Source organism: Nelusetta ayraudi, unplaced genomic scaffold (assembly GCF_046127955.1).
Source record: "Nelusetta ayraudi isolate G7.1 ecotype Tasmania unplaced genomic scaffold, CSIRO-AGI_Nayr_v1 ptg000082l, whole genome shotgun sequence".
Lineage (NCBI taxonomy): Eukaryota > Metazoa > Chordata > Actinopteri > Tetraodontiformes > Monacanthidae > Nelusetta > Nelusetta ayraudi.
Genome location: NW_027466132.1, coordinates 1,056,353 through 1,077,809, shown reverse-complemented (window position 1 = coordinate 1,077,809; position 21,457 = coordinate 1,056,353). Strand labels below are relative to the sequence as shown.

Below are 21,457 nucleotides of genomic sequence, written 5' to 3'. Positions count from 1 at the left end.
GGGCAACAGGAAGACAATTCTTTGGCTTTGACTTGTTGGAGCAAGTGGAAAATGAATAGCGCTCGGAGGAATCTGATAAGAACGAGCAGCGAATGAATGGCGCTGGAACAAAGATAGCGAAGGGAGCCGCGGAAAAAGTCAATTTCCTGTCTGGGGACAAAAGGACACAAACAGAAGCGGCGCTGGTGGCGCTTTCCCTTCAAAACACCTGAGTATTGTTTAACCTTTAAAGACTTAATTAAATTCACATCACGGGCGGCTCGGGACGGACTTTCAGAATTTCAACTTGTCACCATTTAAGAGCACAGCCAGTTGGAATCGCGAAACACAGATGAATATTTAACACAATGAAAATATGGCGGAGCACACTCGGGCCATTCCGACCGTCCCTTTGCGGTCTGATTGCCAGGTTACATTTCAGCTGATGGAGGAGCTGCCAAGCCACAGCTATCAGCGCCTCGTCCAGGTCGCGAAACTTGGAGGAAACCCAAAAGGGAAGAGCCGCCGTCACAGGTCCATGAGTTCGTCCAGTGTGCACTCACAACAAATGCGTCCAAAGATGATTTCCCAACCGCTGATTCCCATGTGCCACCCGGTCATCCTGCCAGCTGTCTTGAGAGGCTTAACAGATCCACTCTTCCGTGCACGTTGGGTCCGGGGCTGCCAGGAAGAACAGGGAGACTTTTCTGAGAGAATAAGAAAAAAAGGGCCGAGTCATAAGACGCCGATGGCTCAACGCCACCGCTGGAATGCCGCGATGGTTGAAACACCTGTTGCCACAAGTGGCATCTTAAAAGTGTCTGCTGTGCGAGCAGTAGGCCGCAAATCATCGGCACGATGCGAACGGCGACCGTACGTGCAACAGTCCTGTGGCAAATAATATATAATGCGATAAAAATAAAATTGAAATAGAGTTGCAACTGCTGGTCTTATGCTGTTATAAACAAGTCCAGTTTGACAGATTTAAATTTCTGAGATTATGAGCTGATCTCAAGACACCGTTCTTATGTTACAGCTGTGATCAACACACAGGGTTTTATAAAAAAGTTCCTGTGTATGAGGCGCTTGAGAATAAGATGGGGACAATAATAATGAAGTATAAAACAAAAAAAAAAAGAACAGAATCATTAAAGATAAACAAAATAAAGTTTTTTGATTTTTCAGAATTGTTTTCAAATAAAATGGGCCTTCAGCAAAAAAAAGAAAAGAAAAGAAAAAAAAAGACAAACTCAAGAGCCACATAAATAAAACATGTTTAAACAGTCAGAATCCCTTGTCACCGATTAATTGTACCAAAATCCTAAAATTCTGACAAGTCGAACTTTCATCTAACAATTCTAGCTCTGTGATAAAAGTCAGAACTCCTAAGCAGACAAATTATTTTAGACGTCTCCATATTTCACATTCACGCGTACAAACGGCAGCAAATGTAAACGTCAGACGAACAAAGTTGTGCGACCCGAGGAAGAACGGCCAGTTTCTATAGCGACAGCTGTAAACAAGGCTCGTTGCCGTCGATAGCTTTACCGGCCAAGGAGCCGCTCCGCTAGCTAGCACGCCGTTAGCAGCGAACGGAATAAAAAAACAACAACAACAAAAAAAAACAAAACAAAAGCCCAAACGTAAACGTCCCACAGCCACACATCGCGTTTAAGTTGAGCACAGCCGCTATGGACAGCAACACGCTGTTTTATTCTCTGGAGCTGGTGGCCGGAAGCGGCCACACGCTGAACATCGAGCAGAGAGCCGCTCTGCAGACGTCGCTGGTGATCCTGCGGAAAAACTACAAGTTCCATCGGGTCATGTTCTGGGGCAAAATCCTCGGGCTGAGGGACGACTATTTCATCGCGCAGGGGAGGGGGGAGGACGAGATGCTGGACAAGAAGAACCTGTACAGGTAGACTGTGATGCTGCAGAGCAGCTGTTTGTCTGCCTGTCTGTCTGTCTGTCCGCTACACCTACCCGTCTGTCTGTCTGTCTGTCTGTCTGTAGCTTCAACTGCATGGACTGGTTCCTGCTGCCTCCTGCCACCGAGTCCATGATCCAGGACGTGTCCCTGTCTGCCAAGGGTCGCTTCATGGGAGACCCCTCGCACGTGTACGAGCACGTTAAGCCGCCCAGACATGGCGACCCCGAGGAGGTGGTGGTAAGTCACAAAACACCACCATCAGGAAGAACCAAGAGCAGACTTCACAACAGCAAAAGTGGTGGTGATGGCGGGGGGGGAGAACTGCATCGATAGCGGATAATGATCCTGCACTTAAGCTCACATAAATCTGAGGCAGCTTCCTGCACTACTGACCCTCTCCGCCTGTGCTCTGCAAAATCCACTTAACGAGTGGTTGATAAATATTTGGGAAATGCGGCCGGTCGATCTATCCGCCGCTTGCTTCACTCTTCACAATGTCTGTGCAGCTGTGGAAACCGGCCTTTTGTGATGTCACAAAGAGCAGGTCTAAGTGTGAAACGGAGGACGTAACGTCCAGTCCCGCCTCCCCTATTTCTCAGACTCAGGTGACCGAGGAGACCAGGCTAGCGGTGGCGGTTCATTACATCGACGAGGAGGTGTCCGTGGTGCCTCGCGGCGCCTTCGTCAAGGACCCTCACGCCATCGTCAAGGTCAACCGCAGCTTTGGTGGTAAGTACGGATGCTGGAAGTGGGGCCCTTGAGGGGGATTCAAAGCGGAGGGATTTCCCCGATGCCCAATGCCTTTGCTGTACAGGTGTGTTTTGTTCGTAAGGCCTGACTTTTTCGGAGGCAGCCAAGCGGGACAACTACCTCCACTTCAGCAGACCCCTCAACCGAAAAAAGAAATCCCTCCTGGAAATCGGCGACCTCAACCCTGCCATCGACTTCCTGGACGACATCAGCGATGACATCCCAAAAGGTGAAGCAACACAAACGCTGCCGCGGCCTTCGGAAACATAAGGCAGAAAAGTGCAACGCATACACGCGCAGCTCCTCTGGCGTTTATGGCCTCGTCCACTATTTTGAAATACAGACACACTGACAGGAGACTAAGTGGACTCTGCCACGGTCTAAACTTTGTTTTTATGATGGGATCACAGCTGGAGGCCGAGTGGTGACATAACAGATAGGGAGGATTGTCAGTTTTGTGACTTCCAGTAAATCTGACCACTGCATCGTAATGTGCTTTTTAAGGCTACAACGCTCCATTACAACTTGACAAATCATGAAAACGACTCCAGCGACGGCCGAGGCTGACTTTCTTTTGGAGGAACAGACACAAGTGCATCCTAGCAGATAAATCCCACTGACTCTCTGCCAGAGGGAATATTCTTTGGGACGGATTTCTATTCCACTTTGCCCAGAACCCACTTGATGAATTTTGTGGCCTCAGCGAAATTCGGGGAGTGGTTAGTGAGGCCATGGAGGAAAACCCAGAGTTTGCTTAGTTTCCCCCGGAAAATGAAATTGAATACTGTTATTAAGACCCTTAAAAGTCAAAAACCTCTTAAAAGCAAGTTTAGCATAAAAAACCTACGGGAAATCTAATGAAAAATACATAAATCCCTCATGGGGAAAAAAAAACCTTTCATAATTCAAGTGTTTTAAGAGGGCGAATCATATTTTACTGCAAAAGGCCATTCTCAACTTAAAGCCCCCAAATTGACCAAAGCTCCCAGTATGGCATACACATCTATCTATCTATCTATCCATATATATACTGTATGTAAGTATTTATATCTATATATATTGAATGTCAGGACTTTTCATTGGCGTAACAGCATTGGCTGAAGGAAAAAAAAAAAAAAAATCAATGCCAGGTGTCAAACAACAAGCAACAGTGAACAGCAGTTTCAAAACAATGGCAAAACAGAATTGCTTTTGTGAATTAAGTTGTGTAATTCTGGATCTGGAACTCCTCCAGACCTCAGTGAATGCAACGCCCGGCGGTTCAGCCGTGGACGCACAAGTGCTCGCATGCATGCATGCATGTAAAAGGGAGAAAAGGGAAAAAAAAAAAATGTCTCAGCACGTCCATAAGCAAACACTGAACAGATGTCTAGTTTGAGAGTGCTTCCACATGTGTATATGTTTGCGTGTGTGCGTGTGTGTGTGTGTTCCTCGAGTCCGTACGGACGGACGGCAGTCGTCGTCACTGCAACAGACGCTGCACAGCTGTCCAAATGCCACAGCCCGGCAGCGGCTGTCGGGGCCGGCTGATCGCGGGCGGTTGCCGAGAGGGAGGTGCACGTTCACATTGTTAACATTTGGGCCGCGCACCCCTCCGCCTCCGCCTCCACCCCATTTTTTAAAGGGACCTTGGGGAAGAGAAACGCAGCGTGATGTATCTCCGCCATAAGACAGGTGCTTTCCTCCGAGACGCCGAGTCGCACGCCCTTCCTCTTTTTTCTCCTGACAGCCCTGCGAAACCGTTTCCACCTCCTGATTTATGGCGTGCTGTTTCTGGTCCTCCTGTTGCAGGAGGCGGCGGCAGCAGCAGCAGCAGCAGCAGCAGCAGCAGCAGCAGCACGGCTATACCCACTAACCTGGACGCCACATGTTAACATTCCAAACCCCTGGTCACTGCTTTTCTTTTACGTCCAAACTTTTTCCCCCAGAAACTGCGAATGCAGAATTCATCAAACACAAAGGGGAAAAAAGAAAAGAAAAAGCAGATTGAATTAAATTACTGCTCTCTGTTTTTTCCCCCATGCCTGTGTCAGAGAGGCTCGACTGCTGACGTTAAATCAAAAAGGGCGGATTCTTTCCTTTTTTTCCCCCATTTGTTCTGGCATCTGAGTGCTATAATGTTCTTGGAGCGGAGACAACGGTGACCGCAGTGCCGACACGATGCCTCGGCCTCTTCCCTCGCTTAACATCAATCCCTGTCTCTCGCAGCGTCGTGGAGCCTCCAGTTCGAGTGCGCCGGCAAAGTGTGCGTGATCCGCAGCCTGCTGTGGCCCGGCCTGACGTTCTACCACACGCCCATGACACCGCAGCACGGCTACGTCTACATCGGACACGGCACCAAGAACCTGGACCTTCCCTTTATGCTTTGAGAACGCGTTGAAAAAACGCCCGGCACTCTGCTAAATAGGTGGTTTCCACCGTCGCCAGTCCTTTCCGTTTGCCTCGTCTCTCCGAGCAAATAAAGTGAAGACGTTCGGTCAGTCAGTCGTCGGCTGTTTGTGTTCCACTCTTATTCAAAAGCGAATCAGTAAACACAGGCAGAATGCTCCAAGCATTTCTTTTTTTTATTTTATTTGTACATCTGCGAGTACACAGTCAACATACCACCTACTTGGCGCCCCGTGACAGTGACCCAAACTGATGCTCACACGGAGCAGTTAAGAAGAGTTCACTCCAGGGCCTCCTGGATGAGGAACAGACTCAGGAGAGACGGCTCTGGGTGGGGCCGGCTATGACTCAACGGTGTGACGCAGCCCCAGTAAACAAAATCGTAGCATAAATACAGATGGAGGGAGCGATTAGGCAACTGCGCTGGGCAGTGTGGTAAAAGTCAGTGCGTTTGGAGCTGCACCCTTTAACGCAGGAAGGCTCCCCCGCCCACTCTGGTCCAGCTGCTGCTGCGGAGCTCCGGTCGTGGGGCCCCTTCATGGTCCCTCAGTGCTTCATGTAAAGGGGCTTGACGCCGAAGCGCACGTTGTTCTTGAGCGCCGGGTGTCCCACAGACATGCGATTCTTGCACCACTTCAGTCCCCTTTTGTAGATGGGCTTCACCGAATCCACGGACCAGCGGGTCAGGTATCTGCAACGAACCGCAGATGTGCGGCGTTAAAAGTTACTGCCGGCAGTGAAGGAGGCGCCGCCGCTGATTGATGGACGACGCTGAGAAACAGCGTCTGAGCAGGGAAAACGGTACCTGTTGAGTTGGGGCCGGGGATTCTTTGGGACGTGGCCCTCAGGGAGTTTGGGTTTGTGGTCGGGCAGCAGGCCTGTAACACGGAAACACTGGAGGTGTGAACAAGCTCTCGCAATGTTTGGCAACTACAGGAGGAAAAGCAAAAAAAAATAAATAAAACAACAGAACTGATTCCCCATTTTGAAAGGAAAAAAAACCCTTGCGAACTCAAGCTGAGCCAAAAATTATGATTAGCAATCAAATATCAGTTTTCTGAGACTTTTGTCCAGCTGGTTGTTTTTGTTACAGAAACCAAAACCGAGTTTCAAACTCACTGAAGCAACCACAAACGGCAGTTCTGCACAACTGGCTCTACAACAGCTTTTATGTGTAGAGTCCAAATATTCTTGATTGCTCTGCTGCAAGTTAGAGGATTCACGTTGTTTCCACAGAAAAATGATCCGACTTTTAATCATACTCATATACCAAGGAACTAATTTTAACTTAATTGAGGCGTTCAAGGAGCCAGATTTGAAACATAAAAGGACACAGGACTCACATTCTCTTTCCAGTAATCCTGACTGAGTCATGGTTATGGTCATACATTTGCCGTCAGTGCAGCCGGCTTGTGCCAGACTGCTTTTCTGCCATACCGGCTCACTGGAGCCAGGGTTTCTTTTTAAGAATCACGTTCAGTTGGCGGTAGCAAATTACAAATGAAAGGGAGCGAATCACAGGCAACAGTTGGCACAGTTAATGCAGCAGCCAACGTTGGTTTACAAGGTTAAAAGCCAATGAGTCAGACATGATGGGCCTTAATGTATTACTGTTAAACCTTTTCCTGAACCTTTTACCATCAGATGGTAAAAGGTTCAGGAACATTTTTCAGAACAGAAATAGACATCTTTACGTGACAGACAGAGGACTGGGCAGTATGAAGCCATTAATCCCTGCTGGATTACCTATGCATTCACTCAGTTTATTGATATGAAAAAAATATATAGTTTTTCTGAAAACGTCTGTGATACTTTATTGGACTTTCTAGGCTGGCTAGCAGCACAGGTTGGCCTCACAGAACACGCAGCAATGAAATTCTACGTGCCACAAGCGCGACCGACCTGCTCGATGGGCCATCTGGACGCAAGCGGCAATCTTGTGATGTTCCTCTGGACAGAGACCAGTGACTCTCCTGGGCAGCATCCCTCCATCTGACCTGATGAACTGACTGAGTAACAGGACATCCTGGAACACATGATGACAAACAGCAAGATGAAGCAGTTGATACCAGTGCCATTAACGTCTGGGATGATCTGGGGGATCAGTTAATGTTATATACTGACCGTGTAGTTGTATTTGTGCTGCAGATTCCATCTGTAGATGGGACATTTGGCTGAGGGGTTTGGAGGCTGTGGACCGGGCGGAACTTCCACCGTTTTCCCTTCAATCTGACAGACAATGCGGCTCCGGTTAGCACACAAATACATTGCACTATTGTAAGCATGACGTGCAAGTTGTGGTAGAAACAGAACAGAAAAGATGATACATCATCAAAAATACTGTAAAGGTTGAGTTCCCATGCAGAATATTCTACAGTAAGATACCATAAACTCTCTCTCTCTCTCTCTCTCTCTCTCTCTCTCTCACACACACACACACACACACACACACACACACACACACACACACACACACACACACACACACACACACACACACACACACGGGGTGTACAATTCTGAGCTTGTTTGTACATACCGTTATTGTGCTGCCCTCCTGCTTCTCAATCACTGGAAACAGACATAGAATGTTATTACGTAAGAACGTAACAAGATATTACAGAAATATATTGGATGCTTCTTTGATACGGTAGTGTGTGTTATATATAAAGTCCAACCGCTGTAAACTAATTAACTGTACGTGTCAATAAAGCTCATTGCGATTAGTCGTTAATTATGACAGCAAGAAAATCAGAATCAGCTATTAGCTTAAATAGATTTCCCCGCTTTGTAAAACTACAGCATACAGTTACTTAAATGAGCAACAGCTCTCGAAATACACCAGTCAAAAGTTTGGACACACGTTCTCATGTTTTTTTTTCCTCAAATCTTTACTACTTTCTACTCTGCAGATAGATACTGAAGACATCAAATATATGAGAAAGATACATGGACTTATGCAGAAAAGAAAAACACGTTAAATAACTAAATATGCTTTTTATGAAAGGTGGTTATTTTGAAGAATATAAAGCGTGTTCGAGTTATTTTACACGTCTGGTTTCCTACATAATTCCATGTGTGTTCATACGTAGTTTTGATGCCTTTAGTGAGAAACTGCAATGCCAATAGTCATGACAATAAAGGAAAAATATTAGATATATTATAAGCTGCAAGCTCTCGTATTCTTAGTGACAAAACATACGGCCACATCACACTTTATCGGTTATTTTGTACAAAATCGGACCCATCGAGCTCCAATCACTGGCTGTTTACAGTTAGCGTGCTAGCCATTAGCCGCTATCGCTTCTAGGCTAACGTCTCCGGGCGAGTTCTTACCTTGACGGATCCCGCGGCTCTGAACAGCAAAAGCGGGCAGTTCGCGGAGGTTTGTCGTCCGTGGAAGAACAGAGAGGCGGCCACTCGCGGTGCCCAATTTCAAGCCCGCAAACGAGGTGAACACAGACCTTAGGATGCTGCGGGTCGCCATGTTTCCTGACCTTCGTCTGTGTCGACTTCCGGTATTACAAGTCTCGCGAGAAGAACGAGCGACAGCGGCCGCGAGCATCCATTTTTAGGCAGCAAAGCCGAGGAGAAAAAAAATTGTAACAACAATAACGAGAGCCTAGCAGAAAGTAGATTACACAAATACATTAATCTTTTTAAAGAGCGGCGATGTTTGCGAACGGGAATGTGTTTGATAAGAGTTGAGCAAGCTGGAAAGCCCCTTTGGTTGTGAGGAATGCATTTACAACATTTGTTGAAATAGTAATTTAAAAAAAAGTTTGACAAAGTAAACACTCAGATAAGAATATGAGGGGCAAATGTAATTCAGTAAAAGAGGAAAATAACACACTCATTACAGAAAAAGAGGACGCGAAGATGCTTGACTGCGAGCCCACATGGAGACTTGAGAAGACAGAGAGGAAGATGTTGGATAGCATTATGAGAGGACACTGAGCCATTGTGCCATCTTCTCGTTTTTGTTTGCTTATGCAGGATTTATCTCATGGTTTCATCTGTTTTGCAAGGAGAAAGCAGTGAGGGAAACCCTGTGCTGGTCTATGGGAACAGGAAGACAACTCAAAAGTGTTCCCATGTCAAACCGGACATTTTTAGAGGATAAATAAACACAAAAAAATAAACAGTTTCGGTCTCTTTAGTCAGTACAAGGGTGGCTGTTTATTAAACGTGTCACATAATTTAACCAGTGAGTTTAAACTCGCTGGTTAAAATTTTATGACAGCTTCCAAGGTTTCCGTGGAGCATGACAGCGATCCTGTAGCTCGGGCGTCACCTCAAGAGCAATGTTTTCGCAAGTGTGGCCGTGTATTTGTTATTTTGCGAACGGGGATGCGCATGAGTGACGATAATGTGCTTCGCTGCAGAAAATGTTTCACGTTATTCCTCCGTTGGCTACATGACACACAATACAAAACAAAGTAGGTAAACTGTGTTAGTAATGTAAGTATGTCATGGAAATGGGATTTCCACCCCAGAGGATCTTGTACGGTGCCACATTTTCGCCTATCTTGAGAACATTTATGGTTCAGACTCCAGGGAAGAAGCGAAAAAATATAAATTTAAAAAATCCTTCAAAACAGCATATTTAGCTCTCTGTTTACAGCCCCCCACAAAAAACATATGCCATTAACTTCCTACTAAAGACGATGCTCTGTCTGACCTACCACGTGTAGGGAAAGGGGATAAAAACAAGGTGGTCTCAGAAGGTGGGGCCCAACACCTGGCTGAGCAATCATTGCCTTTTGTGATGTCACGGAGGGCTGATTTCCAAAACGGCATATTTTTGCACACAAATTCTGAAAAGTGGACAGACAGGCCAGAGGCATGCAACTGAAATGAACTTTCCATCACATGAGACCTTTTACTCATCTAAATCATATTTCTTCATGATCATAATTGGTTGCAACATTTGCCACAAAATGTGACCGTCTCTAAATCTTGTGATCTGACTGCTTAGTTGAAACACACACACACACACACACACACACACACACACACACACACACACACACACACACACACACACACACTAACCTTACAACAGCAGCACGAACCTAATGCTGTGCTTCTAAGAGCCCAAACAGGCGACAGCGGCCTTGTTAGGCTGATTCATGAAGGTTAATGATGAATGCGGCTCAATGAAAAGAACAAGGACCCAGGACACTTCAGGGCCATGTTCCCTCGCCCGGTTGTTTGGTCTGGAGGCCCCCAAAAAATGCGAACAATACCTCAAGCGCCGTCTAAAAGTGTGAAGCGTAAAAAAAAAAAAAGAAGGGAAAAAAATCGCAGCACAATGAGATGCAAATGCAAGCCGGCGTCCATCCCTGTCTACGGAGAGCCGAGAGGAGAGGAGACAGAGTCTGCCGACCACAAAGGAAGCATTGTCTCCTCGGATCAGGTCCCTTCGTCAAGGACACTTAAGCAGTCACATTCCTTAAGGGAAGCCCCAAAAAATGGAATCTAAAATAATGTCTGGCCAGCTCCTCACGGCCTTTGATATTCAAATGAAACATGGCCCTGAACAAACAGGCGCCTCAGCTGAGGAAGAGGGAGGGGGTGAGGTGGTGGAGGGGTAGGGGCGGGGGGTGAGGGGTGAGGGGGGGTAAATCAGATAGGATTTCCCTCACATGAAAAGAGCTCGTCTGACATTTTCACAGCGAGCGCCGAGGGACACTGAGGCAATGTTGGTTCGATGTCATGGTGGGAAGTTATTGCTGTGTGGAAAAAGGTTGGTGTCTCTCCCCCTCCCTCACCTCCGTCCCCCCCCCGATGGATGAAGAGCCGAAGACGCAGCGAGGGGAGCGAGGCCGAGGAGCGGGAGACGAGCGGGCACGGTCGCGCCGCACCGCGCGAAAAAACAAATCAAACGCACCCCGCCGCATTCCTCTTTTATTGTCACGCCGCTCCGTTTGTTTTGCCTCCAATGTTTTGGTGAAAACTGAAAAGGGCCCCTCCAGCGAGCCAAACCCCACCCCCTCCGACAGAATTTTTGGGGTTGTGCTTGTGATCAAAACCGCCAAAATTTACACAATCCGACTGCTGAAGATTTAGATTTTTTTTTTTTTTTTTTTACTATTTCGACGGCATGTCTCATTCCCATGCAGATGGAATGTGTGGATTTGCTGCCATCCAAAGTGATGGGCACAGTCTGGTATGCAATTAAGGCATAGCTGTCACTAAGAGGCTTTCCTGGGTGATTAACTTGTAAGGGCTGTTGCATCCCAGGAAGTCAACTGAACACAATTAGCCTATTTCAGAGGATAGAGTTTGGTTAAAGCTGCCACCACCACCCCCACCACCCTCCACCCACTCCCTCCCTCCCTCCCTCCTTCCCTCCCAGCCCGCCAACCCTCCCACTGCTTGCAGAATGAGGTGAGACGTGGAGACTCTCTGCCAAAGGCAGACAGCTGGAAGGCCGGACGCAGGTTTCACCGAGTTTAAAAAGGAGCCTCCAGTGTGCGATGCTCTGATGTTTTTTTTTTTTTTAATAGGGTGACAGGAATCTTCAATCAATCCTACACCCCCGACACCCCCCAGCCGGATCCTCTCCTCCCACGGTTCGCACCACCTCTCCGACCTCTCAGACCTGGCTCTCCCCGCCCGCAATTACCCGAGCGTACGTGCTGAACGGCACTGCTCCTCCGACCGATTCGCCGCTCTCTGAAGAGGCTCTTATCCCCCCCGTTCCTCATCCGCTTGGCCCTCCAACAGAGCCGCCTTCTATCCTCCTCTCTGTCTGTCAGACACACACACACACACACACACACACACACACACTCTGAATCTCAGGCCTTGTCGACACGCACAGGAGTATTTTAAAACTTTTTTTCTGCCCATTTTTCCAATTTTTTTCCCCACTTGCAACCACATATTCAGTCTGCAGGCAATAGCAAGCCTGGCCCAGAGCAAAAGGTGGCCAAACTAGCCAATCAAAAGCACGAAGAACAAAATAGAAAGCGGAATTAAGCAGAAACACCAACAACACCAAGGCACTAAGCTGAGTTCACACCTGATCGTAAAAATACAAATACTTCTGGTCGTCAAACTTCTGCCCCACAGTGGGGCAGAGGTTTATATGAAGCACTAATTTGATTCTGTCTGACCTTCATCCACTGTTGCTTACGGAGCTCAAGTTAAAATAAACAAACGCCGCTTTGCTGTATTTGCAAAAACAGTAAAATTGAATTTTCTGAAAACCTCCACTTCAAAGCTGTTGAGCTAGAAATTGAAAAAAATTGGGCATTTTTAATGGCTCCACTGCTGAGTGCTCCTGTCTTAATATTTGAAAACACGTCCTACTCTCTTTCTTCTGCATCCAGTTTTTGTTTCGGAAACGTCGGCTCACCTCCTGAAGTTCAGGCTGCTTTAGTCTGAGTTGTGTTTGTGTGACCTTCTCAGAGGGTCGACCCCGGTGGCTTGACGGGCCAAGCAAGTTGACTCACGGCCGAAAAAACACAAAACCTTGACATGAAGCTTTCTCGACTTCACCTGAGTCCCAGACAGACTCTTTTTATCTCCGTTTTATAGGACAGGAAGACATTAAACAATCGTTTATTGGATGCTGAAGGCCTAATTGTGTTGTTTTTTTTTTTTGCTGATCTCACATTCTGCTGTCTTGTGCAGCGGCTCTCCCACCGCGGCCGCCTCCACTCTTAAGTGCCTCCTCATGCGCGTTGTCATGATGCCCACAGCGTCATTCTCACACAAACCATATGGTTCCCAGTGAAGTGCAGCCCCCCCCCCCGCCTTCTCTTCCACCAAAAAGCCTGTGTACATGTCATCATGGGATTCGCGAACATGGGCTACCACATTTTTACCCCCCCACCCCAATCCTTGTTTCATGTCCGTCCTCTGGCTCTTGCGTGCGTGACTTTAAAGAGAAGCCGTAAAAAGTCAGACTTTAACGGCTTGAGTTAGTCTTTCAGAGCAGAACTATTATATATTTACTCTCTTGGAGTGCTCGACAACTAAAACCTATTCTGTGTTTTCACTGTGACATGAGCTAATATCTATCAATATAAATGTAAACTCAAATAGGCATTTCTTTCCTGAAATTTGCTTAAGGCAGCGCACAATTGGGTCACAAACCATTAAGAGGAACAATATGGAAAAGTCTTCAAAAAACGATTGCTTTTTTTTTTTTTTTTTCAAACTGAACACTGCACACATTTGAGACACAATCCGTAAACGCCACGTCGCTAATGTAAAAGGAGTGACGGCCTTTGCGTGCCAGCATGAAAGAAAGAGCTTCAAAAGAGCAAAAGAGCCGCACGTGATTCATACGTCATCCCCGTTAGATCACGTTGCAAGAATGAGGCAAATAAAATGGATAAAGAGGGAACAACAATGAGTCAAAGACGGGACGAGCCTGTCCCGAGATAATATCCCTGCATTCAAACCTTTGTACATATATATTCAAAAGATTTAATTCTCTTGGAAAAGACCCTGCTCCTATTAAAATCTCCCAAATCTCCTACGACTCGCTGCACTTCAGCCCCGGGTGCCTTGAGACCATTTTCATTTCCATTTTTCAGGAATGCCGTGGTGTACTTGGATATGCGCTGCTCAGGTCCTGAGGTCCAGGCTGATGTCACACCCAAGTTAACTGTGTGCGGGCAAGCAAAAACAAACAAACAAAAAAAGTAACTTGAATCGAACACTACGTGCTCCTCACTGTGTCACATACCCGCTCATAAACCGGTTTGCTTTCAGTCTTTTCTGCAGCATGCCAGGGTAGTGAATTCATGAAAGAGTTGACACCTGACCCGCTATATACAAACACTGTCCCTCCTCCTATGTTGTTGAGTCCTTTTCTCTGGCTAGAAGTGGGTTAACGTGCTGGAAAAAGCAGCCCAGCGGCAACAGTCTGCACCGTAGACAGGTGGAGCCCAGCAGGGGGCAGTGGTGGTTCTCAGGTGTTAGCTGCGCCACCTTCCACCCTCCCCACTTGCAAGCAGCAACAGCCAGCCAACAAGCTGACCGTCCGGCCCGTCAGACAGCCAGTAAGGCCTGGATGAGTCCATAATAACGGAGGGTTTTTGCAGACTTTATGAGCGACAGATAACGACGTAAGAGCGCGTCAGTAAAGCGATTCCGCTCCACGTGCACGTTTTGGAGGGAAAGTTAACGCGGCGGAATTGAAACGCCTCCGATCCACCGGTTGGGAATAAAAAACTGCAAAAGTTAATGACTTCTCCTCCAGAGCAATGTGTCCTCAGCAAGAGGCACCAGTGAGACGTGTTATGCGGGCTCCCTGATGGGGTCCATGATCTTGGTCTCTTGTTCTCTTCCTTCCCCAGCTGGGGGTCTTTCACGGAAACAACTTGAGACTGTCTTTCTCCTTATTTTTTACTGCCCTCCTTTTTGTTGTACTTCTAACACAGCGTCCAATACATCTCCCTCCCTGAATAGGAAGGTAAGAAGGTGTGTGTGTTTCCCTCTGTGTGTGTGTGTGTGTGTCCGGTCTGCCATGCTAACAGTCAGAGGTACAAGTACAGTAAACGGCAATTAGTCAAGAGTTTCTTCACTCTTTATGCATGGTGGCTTAATGAGGAGACCTTTTCCTCGGCACAAAGAGTCATAATGCAACAAAAGACTGGACAGTGAAAAGAAGTTAACCTGAAGTCCTTCCACCGCCATTCACTCCTATGTATAAGGACCGGGCAGTCAAACACAGGGAGGACTCTTCAGTAAAATTCCACTGCCGGCAAACACAGGCCAGAGCGCTCCACAGAGGAAGACCTAGTTTTTTCCATAGAGCTGCGACACACTGGTACGTTTCAGGCCCTTCATCTTCAAGACACGCTTCAAGGACCAAGACGGCGCCATGTTCAAGATTTTCCCAAAAGAAAATACATATATTATCAGTCAGATGAAGTACATTTAATCGACGAGGAATTTCAATGGCCATTCATGTTTAATCTCTCTTAACCTACTGAAGTTCCGTGCTGTCATTCTTCGCCGTTTCAAGTCGAGTTATGCAGTACTTTCTGTGAGACTCACATTAAAGAAACAGTATGCAAAGTTTGGCGCCATCAGATGGCAAGAAATCACACTGCAAAGGCTGTTAATGTCATTTTGTTAATATATCAGTCTCGTTCTGGGCCCCAGTGGGTACGTGGTGGCACAATACTAATGCTCCCTCACAGGTGGAACCAGTCTTAATGTAAATACAAATGCTTATCATTGGGAAATGAATCTCCCAATTTTAGCGACTTTATCTCACTAAAATCATGCAGACGTTTTTCGTGTCTGTATTTTATGCTCATGAATCCATTTGAAATGTTACATAGTGGGCCTTTAGATACATACTTGTAAAGGGGAATAGTTATGACATGTAATATTGTGTAAAAATATATAATTTCCACACAAAACTGGATGAAAATAAACTTGACTCACTCAACAGTGCTAGAAATTGTATTTTTCCATAATTCCATGAGTCTGGCAAGGCCGCATGAACTACGTCTGTTTTCCCCATCGGTCACATGACCTTCACCCTGCTGGTCATATCAACTAGAAAAGCCTGCTGACGTCAAAAGGGAGGGGTGAGGGGGTGAGGGGGGCATACAGTGGGATTTAATGTACCTGAAAAGTCATCCACGTCATTCCGCATGTTTTGAATTGATGACTTGACCTGCTGGAGTTTCCGAGGTCAGGAAAGGCAGGACAGTTGTCTGTGGGGAGTTGAGTCAATGGTTACTGTACGGAATTTGGTGTGTCATTTATCATAATCTTAGCCACAGTGTGTTTTGTTCCAAAGTTTAATCAAACACGAGAGTAGTAATGTGGTTTAGGTGAGTCTTCTTTTTTCCTAAATATAACAGCCATGTGGTGTTAAACTGGACTTAAGTCACGTACAACTTAACAAGACACACACACACACACACACACACACACACACACACACACACACACACACACACACACACACACACTTCACATGCTAGCTAGGGAGGCTACAAGGATGGTCTGTTCACTTGTCGTCTCTAAACAAGGTTGGCCACCTGTTAGCATTCTCTTATTTACATTGCACCAAACAAAGGTTTTTACACCCTGTTGGCTCGATAGCATTTGACTGAATGCTTTTCCTTTTGCGGCGGCCCAATGGGCTGATTGCTCTGTGGTTTAGTGCAGTGAAGATCTATCATCTCTGACTTCTGGCAAAGCAAACACCCTCATCTTTTGAGGTGTTGGAGACACGATTTGGATCCGTGATGATGATTGTGTGTTTAAAATATACTCCCTGACAGTGTTGTACAGTCCTGTCTGCGACACGTGTTAGATTTCCAAGACCAAACTGTAAAGCACTGTCTCTCAACCTTGTAAGGCAGCTGGATGATTCAGGTATCAACAAGCGAGATCGAGCTTGTGGTAGCATGGATGCTTCCATCACTCTTTGCAATTGTTTCCTTGCAGCGATTGAAAAACTCAAACTTTAGAGAACACATTTTGTTCCCCCTCTACAGACGCTTTCAATGGGCTCTTTAACTCAGTTGATGAATCTAAAAGGTTTAGGAAATGTTCCATCTGGTTACCGATCTTTAAGACACTCTAGCAGTGTCATGGAAAGTCCACGTTTCTTCCGCGCTTATTTACGCAGCACTTTACCATCAATTATCTGCTGCAGGCTCTTGTTGGCCAGCGGAAAGGCCAGAGCAAGGCCGTTAAACTTTGTTTCACCTCTTAATTTAAAGTGGGAGACCCTGCTTTCTTTCGGTGTCCTCGGGGTCCAAGAGTGTTAACTGGCTGTCGCAGAAACAATACATTAACTCCCATTAAAGGGAGATGAGAGAGGTGTCAAGGGGGGTAAAAAAAAAAACCTGGAAAAGATAGAAGTCAGAATTATGATGAATAAATCCCCGCGGGCTCCCCAGAACTGAAGAAGTGAGCGGAAAGGAAATCTTTGGGATCTCGCAAAGCACTTAAGGTCTGCACGGACGCACGGGCCCTTGCATCAGAGGGCCGAGCAAATTGTCGACAGTGTTAGCTGTTGCAAAATGTCTAACAAGATCTGATTGGAGAACTCAACCCACACCAGCAGCTTCTGAGATCAGAAAGAGCGAAAAAAAAAAAAAAAAAAGCTTCTCCCCACCACCACCTCCCCAGTGGACTTCGCTTTGTTTGAGGAAACCTGTCCAACTGGCAAGGGCCCATTAGAGGAACTTGGGATGTGTTCCCTTTTGTTGCGGGGGAGAGCACAATGATCCCGAGCACCGGGAGCACACAAGAGACCTCTCTGGGCCGCGATGGCGGGAAGAATAAAGGAGATTAAAGAGGGGAGTGAACGGCAAAGAGAACACAAAAAGACGCGGCGAAGAACCAGGAGGAAGAAACAAAGTCCTCTCAGCTGATTTGGGCCTCTATTTTTTTTTTTTTAAATGTCCAATAAACACCCTGTTGTCCGAGTCAACTCAAAACCCCGTACGGGGAGGAAAAATAAGTACAAAAGCATCAAAGACTCTGGTCCCGCATGTCCCTTATATTTGATCACTGTGTCATGTGTGCTTTCATGTTTGTGGCCCCACAGCTGTTTGAGAGATGGGAGATTTCTGTGTGTGTGTCTGTGTGTGTGTGTGTGTATGTGTTTTTCCTCTTCTTCTTCTTGCCATAAACCAGAGAGACCTTCTCACCACCGATACCAAGTGTAACGCCCTAATGCGGTTTTGCGCAAACAAAGGAAAATCGCTGCTAAAATGTGCATTTTGTGCGAGTACAATGTCTTTTTTTGGGAAAAATCCCCACGGCACAATTTACAACTACTGAACTTTTGTAGGGGTTAGGATTTGGCCCGAACCACGCAGACAAAAATCGAACTGACAGTTGCAACTATAGCCTTGTAGATCTCGCCTGAGAGTCGTTGGCTCGGATCCAGCCGAGCCGGGAATGGTTCTGCTTCCTCCATATCATATCGCGGATTCACTCCTTCCTTGAAACAATGAGCTTCCATTTTTAAGAACAGCCACAGACGTCTCGCGTCCACCTCTTGGGTGAAGTTTATCTTGACAGGTTTATAAATCCGAGAACGAGGCCTCCATCAAACGCTGTAATATCGCAGGTGCTCCTCGGCCATAAATAATTCTCAGCCACTGCCGAACAACTTGTTTTCATCCCCGCCTGCTCTGGGTTTCATCAGACAATCGGAGGAGCGCACATTACTGTATATTTAGTCCCGTCAGACCATTCCGATCGGAGCCCCAACGCTCACCTGTTTAAAATTAGGATGATCTGCCCTTTTGTTTTGGTAAGCGATGCGCATCATTTAGTCTCGGCTGGAGCTTATCTCCAACTGATCTGCAGGAAATCTGCGGATATTTGATCTGAAGACGGGTCTCTTTTAAAGTTCAGAGAGAGATTGTGTCCATGCGGCACGGAACACTGAATGAAAGCCTGGGAAAAGCCCCGCTGCTGGGAGCTCTGAGAGGCAGAAGCGATGTTAAATGAACTGCCGCACGGAGGTATCCGTGCATCCTGTGTGATTTAGTCAATTCCTGTCAAAGTTCAACGTTCAGATGAGTTTTTCATCACCAAGAAATGTCATAGTAATAATGTCAGACTCATGTAAGTTTCTGAAGGATATGGAACTTGTTGAGCATTTATGTTTGGCCAACCATTTAAAGTTAAAAACAGGGATCCCACATCAAGACTTCCATGTGAATTTTTAGTCTTACTTTAAGGGCTGAAGTGTGTTGATTTTGTTTTGAATTTTATTTATTTTTTTGCGCGGACCCACTTTTCATGCTCCTTCTTGTCTCGTCTTAATTCTAAAATAATCTGACCAATGAGTGACTGGTTTCAATCTTCTCTGTTCCTGGGCGACGCATTCAAAAAGCTGGATCCATCCGAATCTCAAAATGTTCTTTTGAAAATGGACAGAATGCTCACAGTGAACCGAGCTCTGCAGCTACTTTGCTCCTGGAGACTTTTTTTTTTTTTTTTTTTTAACCCGAATGCAGCACGCTCGTCTAAAACAATTTGACAATTTGACAGCGCCATCATTACCTGGATCTCATGCATCACGGTCCAAGCGAGTAAGTTCCCTCCCTGCAGCGAAAAATGTGGCTCTGATTATTGCAGCCGTATGGTGAATGAGCTACAGGGAGGCACTGTAATGTGAAACAGATATACTGTATCTTTAACACAATAGGTCACACAGGGAAGACATACCTTTGTCATCATACGGAAAATCATGTTAAAGTCTTGCGCTCTGGGCTGCGAACAGCGCCGCTCGGCTCCAGATAGCGCAGCCTCTGAGGACGCAGGCAGCATTAGCCGCCTCCTCAGTAGGATTCTTTTCCCTGAAGTAATATCTGCCTGGCCCGAGGCAACTGGTGCATTCACGGACGGGAGGTAAAGAGTTCGCATGCCACCAGTAATAGGATAGTCCGGCATCATTAGAAGTCATCGCTGTCAAAATATGTGCAACTCCATTACTGCAAAGCGCAGGCTCTGCACTAACTTTGGTGGGATTTTGCAGTTTTTGTGGAGAAATATTTGGGTCTTTCCTGTTCCAGCCTGTTTTGTGGCCGGTTCGAAGGCAAAAAGTCAATCCGTGACCAACTTTTTGTTGTTTCGCAACTGTGTGTGAAAACATGTCATCGCTGTAACAGCAGCTGGATGGTAAAGATTTCAATTGTGAAAGCTGTCGTCTCCTCCATCTCACTAGCCTCCAAAGAAAAGTATCTTTGGAATTTATTTCAAGTCAAGCTCCTTTCAACTGCGACGGAATCAAGAAGCAACCCGATGCCGCCTGCCCTTAAAAAAGCCCCAAAAACCCAGAAGAAAGTGAAGGAAAAACATGGGAAACAACTGCAAGCTTCAACGACGTTTTAGAGCCTAGCGCTAGCTTGAGTAGCAACTGTTGCTTACAGAGCCGCATGGCACTAACAAAATAAAAGAAGAACAAAGAGCAGCGCTACAAGTTTCCGTTGGTAGAAAAAGATGTTTTCACTTGACTCCCGACTGGCCTTGGCAGGCGTTCAGCTAAACATCCTGGTGAATTGCGGCGCGCCACAGGGCAGTGATTCATGGCTAACGTCAACCTCTCCACCAACAGGAAGTATCAAGCTGTTTTCACCTGGCGAAGAAAGTCTGGCCGCTTGAATATGATAGAAGGTCCACTTAGTCTCCTTCCTAGTCGTGCCTCCTCTTTCTTCTCTTATTGTCTCTTTACCAGATGGATGCAACAGGTTTATCATATTCTAATTAGCTAGTCTAAAATAATATCTGAAATTGTAGTTTGATAGCTTGTAGCTTTTTTCCCCATCATTTCATCTGCATTGATCTCCCCCTTGAGACATTTTGAACTTAGTGAAAAATCTGACCACATCGAACTCACTCGGGCGGTCTTAATAAACAAAGGGTCCGGACGTGAGACATCTGTCTTCCTTGGTCACGTTTGGTCCCACTGCAACATCTGACCATCTATGACTATGCCTGATGTCCTAATAGATAATTCCATTTTGTTTGATCACAGTGGATTTTCCCGTTGCTTTTTGCAGCTCTACAGCTTCTGCCAAAATCATATTAATTTCATATTACAAAGAAGAAGAAGAAGAGAGAGTGAGAGAGAGAGAGAGAGAGAGAGAGTGAGAGAGAGGAAAATCTCACCAAAGAGTCACGAAATGACTAAAAGTGTGGGCTGTTCTATGCAACTCACCACTTAACTACCAAATAGCATCTTTGAAGGCCCTTGATCGGGGTTTGTGTCCCAGTGGGAGTTCACAAGCGTGCCAGCACATTTTACATTTTAAATTCCTCGATATGATAAGAATACAATCGCAATGAAAACAAACCTAAAAGTGAGAGTGCGCAGAAGGTCACTATTCAGCAAGGTTCCATGGAAAAACCAAAGACCTTAGAAAAGATAATCATAAAAACGCTGTTTATTTGAGGAGCCGTCGGCCTCGGGCAGCCTGCACGCACGAACACTCATGGAAATACACCAATATTTTTCTTAATATGTCTCTAAACTGTGGTTGAAGAGAATTCAACAAGACGTTGCCTGTGCAGCCACTAATCCTGACCATATAGAGTATATGTTTTTTTTTTTTTAAATGGCCGGAGCATTTCTTCAGGACTTGTGCCAGATTGCAATCACACTGGACTGCCAATCGCAGCGAGGACCCCCGAGATTCGGCTCTTTGAACCGAGGGGTTGGCGAGAAATGTTTGTGTTATCTTCAAACACGTTTCCCTCACACACACATGCCAAAACAGTGCTGCTTTCTTTATCACTTAGGAGTTTTACAATAGCCAAAAGCCTCATAATACATGTAATGTAGCTCGAACAACGGCCAACGGGAAGCACGGCAATCGTCTACGGCCGCTCTTCGGTCCGACTCGGGGGTACAATCTCCATACCTCATTCTTAAGACATGACGAATCCCTGTAG

At 46.2% G+C, this 21,457-nt stretch overlaps 2 protein-coding genes across 2 annotated transcripts; one reads left to right on the top strand and one right to left on the bottom strand.

Annotated features, from left to right (window-relative positions):
- The first annotated feature begins 1,390 nt into the window (after positions 1 to 1,390).
- rsph9 (radial spoke head component 9) lies at positions 1,391 to 5,139 on the top strand. Its single transcript, XM_076044667.1, has 5 exons — positions 1,391 to 1,897; positions 1,993 to 2,146; positions 2,509 to 2,638; positions 2,742 to 2,888; positions 4,868 to 5,139. The coding sequence occupies exons 1-5, from the start codon at positions 1,671 to 1,673 to the stop codon at positions 5,026 to 5,028; spliced, it is 819 nt and encodes a 272-aa protein (XP_075900782.1). The 5' UTR covers positions 1,391 to 1,670; the 3' UTR covers positions 5,029 to 5,139.
- A 109-nt stretch (positions 5,140 to 5,248) lies between these two features.
- Positions 5,249 to 8,569, bottom strand: mrps18a (mitochondrial ribosomal protein S18A). Its single transcript, XM_076044669.1, has 6 exons — positions 8,384 to 8,569; positions 7,587 to 7,618; positions 7,172 to 7,276; positions 6,950 to 7,073; positions 5,853 to 5,925; positions 5,249 to 5,738 (listed from the first exon to the last, which is right to left on the bottom strand). Exons 1-6 carry the CDS (start codon positions 8,532 to 8,534, stop codon positions 5,594 to 5,596), a joined length of 630 nt encoding a protein of 209 aa, XP_075900784.1. The 5' UTR covers positions 8,535 to 8,569; the 3' UTR covers positions 5,249 to 5,593.
- Between the last annotated feature and the right edge of the window lie 12,888 nt (positions 8,570 to 21,457).